The sequence below is a fragment of the Salmo salar genome, chromosome ssa15 (genome assembly GCF_905237065.1).
Source record: "Salmo salar chromosome ssa15, Ssal_v3.1, whole genome shotgun sequence".
In the NCBI taxonomy this organism is placed as follows: domain Eukaryota; kingdom Metazoa; phylum Chordata; class Actinopteri; order Salmoniformes; family Salmonidae; genus Salmo; species Salmo salar.
In genome coordinates, this window is record NC_059456.1 from 79,693,015 (window position 1) to 79,706,432 (window position 13,418).

Consider the following 13,418-nt stretch of genomic DNA (forward strand, 5'->3'; position numbering starts at 1 on the left):
CCTGTCCCCACTAAGCAAAGAAATAACTACCTCCTTGCAAATGAAAAGACAAAATGAGCAACACTTTGCCATAGAAACCTCTGTGTACAGTTCTGGGTCTGGGTTGCTCTTCTTGAAGCGGACATTTTGTACAAGTATGACGGAAGAGCTTTGCCAAAAAATGTGCAACATGCTATAGCCTTTGTGACACAAATATTCTACACGACGTACTGCGTCTTTATAGATATTGGACCCATTTGTTTAGGCCTTCACTAACACATTGACTAATTACATGGTTTCTTCATATTTACAAAATATTAAAGAGCAATTTATTCATCTACACATATGACTCATTCAAATATCCTCATGCTCTAAAAGGAGAAACATTTTAATATGCGGTCTACGTGTCTGATATGTAATCTCGTTTCCCTCTCCGGACCACAACTCAAGCACAGCCCATGTTAGCCCACTAAGCTCAAGCATTAGCTGAAGGGGTTTCCAGGTCTCAAGCAAGTGTTACTCATCACGCAAGCGTGGTTCACCAAACCACCTTGTTACATGAGGTCGCAGACAGGCTGACCAAATCATGATTGTGTTATTAGTGCAGAGAGATAACAATCTGTGCAGGCCGAGAGGATAAAGACATGGAATCCCCCGCAGAAACTCCAGTGGGGTTAAGAGGCGTTGAGATAGGGGCTTGCATGTGGTCAGTAGGTAATACACCACACCCACGGTAGCCATTTTCTCATCGCATGCAATAAGGCCCGAGGTGGTGTGCTATATGGTCAATATACCATGGTTAAGGGCTGCTCTTACGCGCATGCTGGATACAGCCCTTAGCCGTGGTATATTTTCCATATGCCACGAGGTGCCTTATTGCTATTATAACCTGGTTACCAACGAAATTTGAACAGTAAAAACAAATGTTTTGTTATACTCGTGGTATATTTAAGCAATAAGGAACGAGGGGGTGTGGTATATGGCCAATATACCACCGCTAAGGGCTGTTCTAATTACGAGGGGGTGTGGTATATGGCCAATATACCACCGCTAAGGGCTCCAGCCAATCAGCATCCAGGACCCAAACTACCCAGTTTATAATGGAGTATAGAGTTGTTATTTATTGCAATATTGAATGGGGCAACTCCTTGCAGTAATTTACTTCCCCCAGGCTGGCTATTTTGTGTCAGAATGCTCACCATACTTGGAGACTTTTGCTTGCTTCTACACCTGCATTGCTTGCTGTTTGGGGTTTTAGGCTGGGTTTCTGTACAGCACTTTGAGATATCAGCTGATGTAAGAAGGGCTTTATAAATAAATTTGATGGAGACTAGATTTATTGCAATATTGAGGAAACTCTCTTTGTATCATTAAGGGTAGTCATTTGGTGGTGGCTCACACTAAGGTCTAAAATAACGAACTAAGCTGCTCATTAAGACTGCATGGGTTGCGTTCAGTAGAGCCAAACGGGAAAACAGTATGGAAACGGAGGAGGTAGGTTTACTACCTTTTTTTTAACCTTTATTTAACTAGGCAAGTCAGTTAAGAACAAATTCTTATTTTCAATGACGGGCTAGGAACAAAACCTATCTAATAAGAATGCTCCTTTCCTGACTAAAAGTATTTTCAGCCTTTTGCGTCAAATGACCGTGAATCTGGCTCCAAATGATTGTTACTTTCTAGGTTAACGGTCATGTTAGCCCTTAAAGCTTTGACTCAGGACAAAATAACTACATATACACAGCACACAGTCTTCATCCACCAGCTTCCGCTCTGAGACAGAATATCATCAGTGTTTCAGAGTTTCATCTGAAAAAACTTCACAGCATCAGCAGCAACGTTCCTCTCAGGCCTGATTAAAATAGCATAACATCCTATTTTGCATATATGCTAATCTGCCAATTAAAACCACCTGAAATGCAAATTCATTGACCCAGTCGCTAAAAGAAACATGACTAGCCGCATATGCACCAGTTCCCTCTTACCTCTGACAGTGCATGCTCTGAAATAAATGTGATGATTTCTAATCAAGATCTCTCTGTTTAGGCAATATTTCCAAACCGAGCATGACAAAGAGTGAAAAGCATTAAGATGCCCGAGACACTCACAAATGCATTCCAGTGCACTTGTCTAGAACATTCTCACATACAAGCTTGCTTGATGCACATCAAAGGATATGAGTGAGAGAGTGAGAGTGAGAGAGAGAGTAGACTATCAGGCAAACAGAGGCCTCACTCTGTGACAGTGTCCTATTCTGCTGCCGCTGGCATCCATTCACAAACAGTTCACTGTTGCCTGTTCAAAACTTGCTTTCCTTTATGCCGTTCTCATTAACGCCAGCAGCAAAACCATTTCAGTCTTTGGGAGAAACACTTCAGAACTGCATGACACCAATCTCACAGTCCCTATCATGAATCTGTAGTAGTATAGAAACCGAATAGTGCATCTTGTTCATGATACAACTGCTTGGGGTGGTAAGATGAAGACCAGTCATCAATATAAAAATCACACAATATCCAAACAGAAAAAAGTGTTTCATGGTGAACACAAAGCTTCACTTTATACATAAAGCTGTCTACAGGCTATGTCAAGCTTGTGCATCTCTTTATAAAGGACCAAGGAGGAACATTTTCCTACCAATACCCCTTTGTATCACCAAACCCACAACATGATGTACCTACAACAGCAAACTACAGTACTAAATGCTAATAATTCACAAAATGTTTTGATGCTAATTTGCTTCATAAAGTCTCCATTGTGTCCTCTGGAGTCTAACTCTACTTTCCGAGCTCTCTCTGGATCAATAAGTCCATGACTGACATATGACTCTGTCACTGCAGGACAGTCCTAGACTCACCCCTGAGAGTTCATACCAAACCCCCTGCAGTCAGCAGGTTTCAGACCAGCACCAAAGACCTCATCCTTTTTCAGCTTCAGCTTTCAGTAGCTGGGAAGACGGAGTCGGTTTTACTATGCAGTCAGTAAGACACCTTTGGCTCTTTGGATGAAGTCCACCTGACCTCTACAAGTAATCTAGTTGTATGTAGTCCTATGCCGTTTTACATTAGCCCAGTGGTACAGAGAAATCTAGGATAATGCATTATCCAACATTCTTATGGTAACCTAGTAAGTACTGTAGCTATATAGGCCTACATGAGGTGGGATGAAATGAAGATAGCTACAAGATGTACCATATATATAAAATGGCACTCGGCCACCAAACCAAGCATGCCAAGAAAGAATATTTGAAGTCATATGTTTTATTTTTTTGCCAAAATGTAGCCATCCCTCTTTAACCTGTACAAAACATCTACACCGTTAATGTACGAGGACATTCTCTGCTACTCATCTACCAATGTAGTAATGGGTCCCAGTGGGGCTTTGGCCTGAACTATAACTGGGAGATGAGGCAGACAGAAACAACCTCCCTCTTGGAGATGCTGTCACATATGGCCTGTATCTGTATTGTACTCGATTGGTAAGTAGGTCAACAGCTTGGTAGGACAGTTATGACATAGCAGAACCTTCACAAAGCATCAGCAGTGCTGGAGGAAAATAGCTTTTACAAAGTGCAACTATCTACTAGTTAAAGGAATAGTTCACCCAAAGTACATGTTGGTTTCCTTACCCTGGTATTGATAGCAACAAGATTTTCCTTTTTGAGGAATGATTGGGTGCTTAATTACATTTGTCTATACAACTCTGGACTTCCTTCTTAAAATGATATATCGGCGCCGCCACACATGAAAGCAGCCTCGTAGCGTTTATCTAGTGTGATCTTTGGGCTCTGGGGGATATTCGAAAAAGTGATTAAGCCACTATTCTTAGTGGTTATCGCCGCTCTTCCTAATCCCAGTCCTTAAAACAACTTGTAAATTACTAATAATTCATCATACTGAGTGGGTGGCATGCTGCCAATTGACTAACTCTGAATCCCAAATGGCATCCTATTCCCTATATAGTGCACTATTTTTCACCAGAACACTGTGGGTCCTGGTGAAAAATAGTGCACTATGTAGGGAATAGGGTGCCATTTGGGACTTAGCCTAAATATACCTCTCGTGTGCACCTTTGACGAGTCATACTAGTGTATAATTGATGAGGCTCGGCTCTTCCCTGAACGAGGACCGCATTATGGACACAGTACGGCTCCCAGATTGAGCTCTGCAAGCTGTAAATTCAAGGGCAAAAAGGGACATATTGCACAGTAAGGCTCCATACACAGGCCTATTGAGTCCTCCATCTAAAAAAAATTTAATATACATATACACACACAGACACACACAGTTGAAGTCAGATGTTTACATACACCTTAGCCAAATACATTTAAACTCAGTTTTTCACAATTCCTGACATTTAATCCTAGTAAAAAGTCCCTGTCTTAGGTCAGTTAGGATCACCACTTTATTTTAACAATGTGAAATGTCAGAATAATAGTAGAGAGAATGATTTACTTCAGCTTTTATTTATTTCACCACATTCCCAGTGGGTCAGAAGTTTACATACACTCAATTAGTATTTGGTAGCATTGCCTTTAAATTGTTTAACATGGGTCAAACGTTTCTGGAAGTCTTCCACAAGCTTCCCACAATAAGTTGGGTGAATTTTGGCCCATTCCTCCTGACAGAGCTGGTGTAACTGAGTCAGGCTTGTAGGCCTCCTTGCTCACACATGCCTTTTCAGTTCTGCCAACAAATGTTCTATGGGATTGAGGTCAGGGCTGTGATGGCCACTCCAATACCTTGATTTTGTTGTCCTTAAGCCATTTTGCCACAACCTTGGAAGTATGCTTGGGGTCAATGTCCAAGCTTTAACTTCCTGACTGATGTCTTGAGATGTTCCTTCAATATATCCACATAATTTTCCTTCATCATGATGCCATCTATTTTGTGAAGTGCACCAGTCCCTACTGCAGCAAAGCACCCCCGCAACATGATGCTGCCACCCCCGTGCTTCACGATTGGGATGGTGTTCTTCCGCTTGCAAGCCTCCCCCTTTTTCCTCCAAACATAACGATGGTCATTATAGCCAAACAGTTATATTTTTGTTTCATCAGACCAGAGGACATTTCTCCAAAAAGTACGATCTTTGTCCCCATGTGCAGTTGCAAACCGTAGTTTAGATTTTTATGGTGGTTTTGGAGCAGTGAATTCTTCCTTGCCGAGCGGCCTTTCAGGTTATGTCGATATAGGACTCGTTTTACTGTGGATATTAGAGGTCGACCGATTAATCGGAATGGCCGATTAATTAGGGCCGATTTCAAGTTTTCAACAATCGGAAATCGGTATTTTTGGAAGCCGATTTGGCCGATTTTTTTTTTTTTAACTTTATTTAACTAGGCAAGTCAGTTAAGAACACATTCTTATTTTCAATGATGGCCTAGGAACGGTGGGTTAACTGCCTTGTTCAGGGGCAGAATGACAGATTTTTACCTTGTCAGCTCAGGGATTCAATCTTGCAACCTTACGGTTAACTAGTCCAACGCTCTAACCACCTGCTTTACATTGCACTCCACGAGGAGCCTGCCTGTTATGCGAATGCAGTAAGAAGCCAAGTTAAGTTGCTAGCTAGCATTAAACTTATCTTATAAAAAACAATAAATCAATCATAATCACTAGTTAACTACACATGGTTGATGATATTACTTGTTTATCTAGCCTGTCGTTGCATATAATCGCTTAGGTACACGTTGCTCCAACCATAAACAGCAATGCCTTTCTTAAAATCAATACACAAGTATATATTTTTAAACCTGCATATTTAGTTAATATTGCCTGCTAACATGAATTTCTTTTAACTAGGGAAAATGTGTCACTTCTCTTGCAAACAGAGTCAGGGTATATGCAGCAGTTTGGGCCGCCTGGCTCGTTGCGAACTGTGAAGACTATTTCTTCCTAACAAAGACAGCCAACTTCGCCAAACGGGGGATGATTTAACAAAAGCGCATTTGCGAAAAAAGCACAATCGTTGCACGACTGTACCTAACCATAAACATCAATGCCTTTCTTAAAATCAATACACAAAGGTATATATTTTTAAACCTGCATATTTAGCTAAAAGAAATCCAGGTTAGCAGGCAATATTAACCAGGTGAAATTGTATCATTTTGCGTTCATTGCACGCAGTCAGGGTATATGCAACAGTTTGGGCCACCTGGCTCGTTGCGAACTAATTTGCCAGAATTTTACATAACATCGAAGGTTGTGCAATGTAGCCTTCCCTGTAGCTCAGTTGGTAGAGCATGGTGTTTGCAACGCCAGGGTTGTGGGTTCGATTCCCACGGGGGGCCAGCACAGAAAAATAAAAAATGTATGAAATGAAATGTATGCATTCACTACTGTAAGTCGCTCTGGATAAGAGCGTCTGCTAAATGACAAAAATGTAAAAAAATGTAAATGTAACAGGAATATTGTTTTGTTTCCGGATTCGACCATATTAATGACCTAAGGCTCGTATTTCTGTGTGTTATTATGTTATAATTAAGTCTATGATTTGATAGAGCAGTCTGACTGAGCAATGGTAGGCACCAGCAGGCTCGTAAGCATTCATTCAAAATAGCACTTTCGTGCGTTTTGCCAGCAGCCCTTCGCAATGCACTGTGCTGTTTATGACTTCAAGCCTATCAACTCCCAAGATTAGGCTGGTGTAACCGATGTGAAATGGCTAGCTAGTTAGCCGGGTGCGCGTTAATAGCGTTTCAAACGTCACTCGCTCTGAGACTTGGAGTAGTTGTTTCCCTTGCTCTACATGGGTAACAATGCTTCGAGGGTGGCTGTTGTCGATGTGTTCCTGGTTCGAGCCCAGGTAGGAGCGAAGAGAGGGACGGAAGCTATACTGTTACACTGGCAACACTTAAGTGCCTATAAGAACATCCAATAGTCAAAGGTATATGAAATACAAATCGTATAGAGAGAAATAGTCCTATAATTCCTATAATAACTACAACCTAAAACATCTTACCTGGGAATATTGAAGACTCATGTTAAAAGGAACCACCAGCTTTCATATGTTCTCATGTTCTGAGCAAGGAACTTAAACGTTAGCTTTTTTACATGGCACATATTGCACTTTTACTTTCTTCTCCAAGACTTTGTTTTTGCATTATTTAAACCAAATTGAACATGTTTCATTATTTATTTGAGGCTAAATTGATTTTATTGATGTATTATATTAAGTTAAAATAAGTGTTCATTCAGTATTGTTGTAATTGTCATTATTACAAATAAATTAAAAAGGGGAGAAAAAAAAACGTTCGATTAATCGGTACCGGCTTTTTTGGTCATCCAATAATCGGTATCGGTGTTGAAAAATCATAAATCGGTCGACCTCTAGTGGATATAGATACTTTTGTACCTGTTTCCTCCAGCATCTTCACAAGGTCCTTTGCTGTTGTTCTGGGATTGATTTGCACTTTTCGCACCAAAGTACGTTCATCTCTAGGAGACAGAATACGTCTCTTTCCTGAGCGGTATGACGGCTGCGTGGTCCCATGGTGTTTATACTTGCGTACTATTGTTTGTACAAATGAACATGGTACCTTCATGCGTTTGGAAATTGCTCCCAAGGATGAACCAGACTTGTGGAGGTCTACAATTATTTTCTGAGGTCATTTTCTTGAATTTTCCAAGCTATTTAAAGGTACAGTCAGTTGAAATAAATTAATTGGGCCCTAACTTATGGATTTCACATGACTGGGCAGGGGTGCAGCCATGGGTGGGCCTTGGAGGGCACAGGCCCACATACTTGGCAGCCAGGCCCACATACTTGGCAGCCAGGCCCACATACTGGGGAGCCAGGCCCAGCCAATCAGAATGAGTTTTTCCCCTTAAAAGGGCTTTATTACAGACAGACGATCCTGCAGGTGAAGAAGCCGGATGTGGAGGTCCTGGGCTGGCATTGTTACACGTGGTCTGCGGTTGTGAGGCCGGTTGGACGTACTGCCAAATTCTTTTAAAATGACAAAAGAACAGCTTATGGTAGAGAAATTAACATTCAATTCTCTGGCAACAGCTCTGGTGGACATTCCTGCAGTCAACATGCCAATTGCACGCTCCCTCAAAACTTGAGACATCTGTAACATTATGTTGTGACAAAACTGCACATTTTAGAGAGGCCTTTTATTGCCCCCAGCACAAGGTGCACCTGTGTAATGACCATGCTGTTGTATCAGCTTCTTGATATGCCACACTTGTCAGGTGGATGGATTATCTTGGCAAAGGAGAAATGCTCACTAACAGGGATATAAAGAAATGTGGGTACAAATGTTGAGATAAATAAGCTTTTTCTGCGTCTGTAAAATTTCTGGGATTTTTTCAAATGTATTTTTCATGAAACCAACACTTTACATGTTGCTTTTATATTCATGTTGAGTAATGCTGGCATATGTTGACTCCAATGCTTCCCACAGTTGTGTCAAGTTGGCTGGATGTCCTATGGGTGGTGAACCATTCTTGATACACACAGGAACTGTTGAGCATTAAAAAAATCTGGCAGCGTTGTAGTACTTGACACACCCAAACCGGTGCACCTGGCACCTACTACCATACCCCGCTCAAAGGCACCTAAATCTTTTGTCTTACCCATTGACACCTAAATCTTTGTCTTGCCCATTCACCCTCAATGGCACACATACACAATCCACGTCTCAAGGCTTAAAAATACTTATTTAACCCATCTCCTCCTCTTCATCAATAAGGGATCATAGCTTTCACCTGGATTCATCTGGTCAGTCTATGTCATGGAAAGAGCAGGTGTGCCTAATGTTTTGTGCTCTCAGTGTATATATTTGTTTAATTTTGGCAACATCACTGCAGTTGACCCCGACTTTGAATACCACTGGTCTAGTACAATGCTGCTTCCCAATACATCATATAAACCAGATTATCTTTTCACAATAGTCTAGTCCATAAAATCACTACTCTCCAGCAAACAGCAACCACCCAGACAGAGGGAGATAACATTCTATTATTTCAGGTACGGTGTCACAGGCAATTTTCTCTGGTTGCCATTGCTGGCCTGTGGCAATAATAAAATATGTGGATAAACTAGGCCCAAGACCCAGCAGGGTCACGGAAGAAGGACAGTAGGGGCTTTCAAGGCTCCAGTCACAGCCCGTTTTGGGATTGAGCCTGGAAGGCAACTGATAAGTCTGGTCGAATCAAGAGGACCTCATCAATGCATTTGTTTGCTCCTTGTAGTACAGGCACCAGCAGGCAGTGACGTCCATCAACCAACCAAGTCCTTATTTCTATTGACTTGGCGCCCTCTTGTGTTGATGTGTGTACCGGCAAGAGCGAGAGAGGCTCCATAACGTCTTGCGCCTTGCTGAGCGACTCATGTACAGTGGATATTACTTTATTCCACCAATTAAGTGTCTACAAACAATTTCACCAAATGTGTGCTTGGCAGGGAATAATGACACCTCTGAGTCACTGACAGCTCCACCCAGACAACCTGTTGGTCTGGTGAGTAATCCATCAGGGTTGGTAGACCAGAGGACACGGGTGTGTTCACTAAGGTGAAACGTTTACAACATTGCAGATGATGTAACCAAACAGAAATTCCAGTTCCACGTGACAGACAATAAAATCTGTTCTACATAATGCTTTTCTATCTGCTGTGTGTATGGGTGTGGCCCTTACCCTGGTCTATGTTGTGCTGTGGTAGCTGACTCATCTGAGCGTTGACCACGCCTGCGTAATTCCGTAGAAACGCCTCCTCACTCGGCGTCAGCTGAGAAACAATTCATTAATAATGTATTAATTTGTTTTTAATAATAATTTTTTTACCCCCTTTTTCTCCCCAATCTTGTCTCATCGCTGCAATTCCCCAATGGGCTCGGGATAGGAAAAGGTAGAGTCATGCATCCTCCGAAACATGACCCGCCTAACCGCGCTTCTTTACACCCGCTCGCTTAACCCGGAAGCCAGCTGCACCAATGTGTTTGAGGAAACACCGTTCAACTGACGACCAAAGTCATCCTGCAGGCGCCCGGCCCGCCACAAGGAGTCGCTAGAGCGTGATGAGCCAAGTATAGCTCCCCCGGCCAAACCCTCCCCTAACCTGGATGACGCTGAGCCAATTGTACACCGCCCTATGGGACTCCCGGTCACGGCCGGTAATGACACAGCCTGAGAACGAACCCCAGGCTGTAGTGAAGCCAGACATAAAATGAATCAATTATTTATAACCACAAGAGCTTTGAAATTGACAATGCACCAAATATCGATGCTACTAATACAATATATGGGTATACGTACATTTGATCCCATCTTCTTCAGCATGAGCAGGACCCGCACCTTTTGCTGGACGTACATCTCTTCAGGAGACTTCCCTGGGGCCTCCTCACGGTTCATCCCCCCTGCTCCTGTAGCTCTGAGACACAAAGTACATTTTTAGAAAGTAAAAGCCATCCTCCAGCTATTTTTTTTACTTTCCTGTTGAAAAGCGATATCCCAAGAATAAATAGAGTAATGTAAACTCACTTAATAGTGTTTTCTTAGAAAGCTGCAAACTACAAGGAGTAGTTCATTCAAGTAGTTGGGCTAGTGGTCTGAAGTAATGCCGACCCCCCTATTTAAAACCACTGAGAGCGGGTCAATGATGATGCTGAAAGTCAAGGCCTATCCTGGGCTAACGCTGAAGCCCAACTGACACTCTATGCCCTACCTAGTGCACTATCGTGTGGCTCAGTTGGTAGAGCATGGTGTTTGCAACGCCAGGGTTGTGGGTTCGATTCCCACGGGGGACCAGTACGGAAAAATGTTTGAAATGTATGCATTCACTACTGTAAGTCGCTCTGGATAAGAGCGTCTGCTAAATGACTAAAATGTTAAAAAAAATATTAAAAAATGGAAATATATGTAGGGAATAGGGTTCCATTTAGGATGCATCCTAAGTCAGTGCAGGTTGGCACGTCACAGTAGAAACAGCTCTCATTAATATTGCATGGAAGTTTTCACAGAGCTCCCTTTCTCGCCCCTGCTTGCTCCCTCCATCTCTCCCTCTGTTACTAATGACCTATTTTCACAGTCAATCTGCGGAGAGATGGGAAGGAAAGAGAGGCGATAAAAAGCCCTTCTAATGCTAATGACAGAAGGGATAGGTTCCTTTGTGACAGGCTGCTGCCGATCACAAGATTTGTTGTTGTCGAATTTGATTTCCTTCTCGGGGTGCACCAATAAATATTTCCATATTTTCCCAAAAAAGCCTAAAGCCGTTTTCCACAGAGTGGAATACTGAAAAGGAAAGTAAAAAAGTGGGATAAAGAGAAGAGGAAGATTAATCCTTTACTAATAAATTCCCCAGGGCTGGGTATCACAGGAGAATCCTATGGGAGACACTGTCTGATAGGGTTTCTTTCACATTTGTTGGGCCTCTTCCTATACAAAGGGCTGCTAACACATGTTGACAGGCTGTTTGATTTAATCGAAAACCTGGATCAGCCCCCTTTTTTAGAAGGATGCTGTGAGTGACGTTAGCTGGGGTGTTATTGAGGGGGACAGACAGACATTGGCAAAAAAAAAACATTGGTCACCTGACCTTAGTTCTATGTGGATAATTTCTACACGGTGGGTTGATTTTATACTCTCTTAGCTGCATGCTACAAGCAAGCAAAAGGCCCACATACATTTTTATTTAACTAGGCAGTGGGTTAACTGCCTTGTTCAGGGGCAGAATGACAGATTTTTACCTTGTCAGCTCGGGGATTCGATCTAGCAACCTTTTGGTTACTGGCCCAAAGCTCTAACCACTAGGCTACCTACACACTAAAAACCCAAGATATCTATGATGCAGTGCAACATAAACGTAAACAAAAAGTGTCAATAGAAGCTCTTCATATTGACAGAGAGAGATGGATAGACAGAGAGCCTGCTTTTTACAGGACTCAAAGTGTGAAGAACATTAAAGACGTACACGTTTGGGAAAAATGGGGTTGGGATGGTAGCTCAGAGCCTTAGTGGTGACATGTTTGATCAAATGTCCCTCCCTTGTCCCCCCCTCCACACAAATGGGTCAGCCAGGACTCTGGGAAGGCAGAGGCCTAACAGCCGATGACACGCAATGCATGATAAAAACACAGACAGCAATATGTCAAATCACATCAAAGTTTATTGGTCGCATACGCATATGTTATATACAGTAGCTCCAACAGTGCAGTAATACCTAGCAAAAAAACAACACATACATAATTCAGAAAAATAAATAAGTAATATAGGATGAACCATGAATAGAATACAGTATATACACTGAACAAAAATATAAATGCAACAATTTCAAAAAACGTACGGAGTTACAGTTAATACAAGGAAATCAGTCAATTTAAATAAATAAATTAGGCCCTAATCTATGGATTTCACATGACTGGGCAGGGGCTTTATTACAGAAAGAAATACTCCTCAGCTTGATATGCCACACCTGTCAGGCGGATGGATTATCGTAGCAAAGGAGAAATGCTCACTAACAGGGATGTAAACAAATTTGTGCCATTTTTTGGGGGGGAAATAAGCTTTCTCTGTGCTTGGAAAATGTTGGGGATCTGTTTTTTTGGCTCATGAAACCAACACCTTACATGTTGCATTTATATTTTTGTTCAGTATACAGTGAGGGAAAAAAAGTATTTGATCCCCTGCTGATTTTGTACGTTTGCCCACTGATAAAAGAAATGATCAGTCTATAATTTTAATGGTAGGTTTATTTGAACAGTGAGAGACAGAAAAAGGAAAAAAAAATCCAGAAAAATGCATGTCAAAAATGTTATAAAATTATTTGCATTTTAATGAGGGAAATAAGTATTTGACCCCTCTGCAAAACATTACTTAGTGGCAAAACCCTTGTTGGCAATCACAGAGGTCAGACGTTTCTTGTAGTTGGCCACCAGGTTTGCACACATCTCAGGAGGGATTTTGTCCCACTCCTCTTTGCAGATCTTCTCCAAGTCATTAAGGTTTCGAAGCTGAAGTTTGGCAACTCGAACCTTCAGCTCCCTCCACAGGTATTCTATGGGATTAAGGTCTGGAGACTGGCTAGGCCACTCTAGGACCTTAATGTGATTGTTCTTGAGCCACTCCTTTGTTGCCTTGGCCATGTGTTTTGGGTCATTGTAATGCTAGAATACCCATCCACGACCCATTTTCAATGCCCTGGCTGAGGGAAGGAGGTTCTCACCCAAGATTTGACGGTACATGGCCCCGTCCATCGTCCCTTTCATGCGGTGAAGTTGTCCTGTCCCCTTAGCAGAAAAACACCCCCAAAGCATAATGTTTCCACCTCCATGTCTGACGGTGGGGATGGTGTTCTTGGGATCATAGGCAGCATTCCTCCTCCTCCAAACACGGTGAGTTGAGTTGATGCCAAAGAGCTCCGTTTTGGTCTCATCTGACCACAACACTTTCACCCAGTTGTCCTCTGAATCATTCAGGTGTTCATTGGCAAACTTC

The 13,418-nt window shown here is 42.2% G+C and overlaps 1 protein-coding gene across 1 annotated transcript in view; it reads right to left on the reverse strand.

Moving 5' to 3' along the window:
- ctnnbip1 (catenin, beta interacting protein 1) overlaps positions 1 to 13,418 on the reverse strand; it is a 32,208-nt gene that overhangs the window by 8,944 nt on the left and 9,846 nt on the right. Inside the window, 2 exon segments of the mRNA NM_001139923.1 lie at positions 9,621 to 9,711; positions 10,239 to 10,353. Coding sequence (NP_001133395.1) covers positions 9,621 to 9,711; positions 10,239 to 10,334 — 187 coding nt within the window. The 5' untranslated portion in view covers positions 10,335 to 10,353.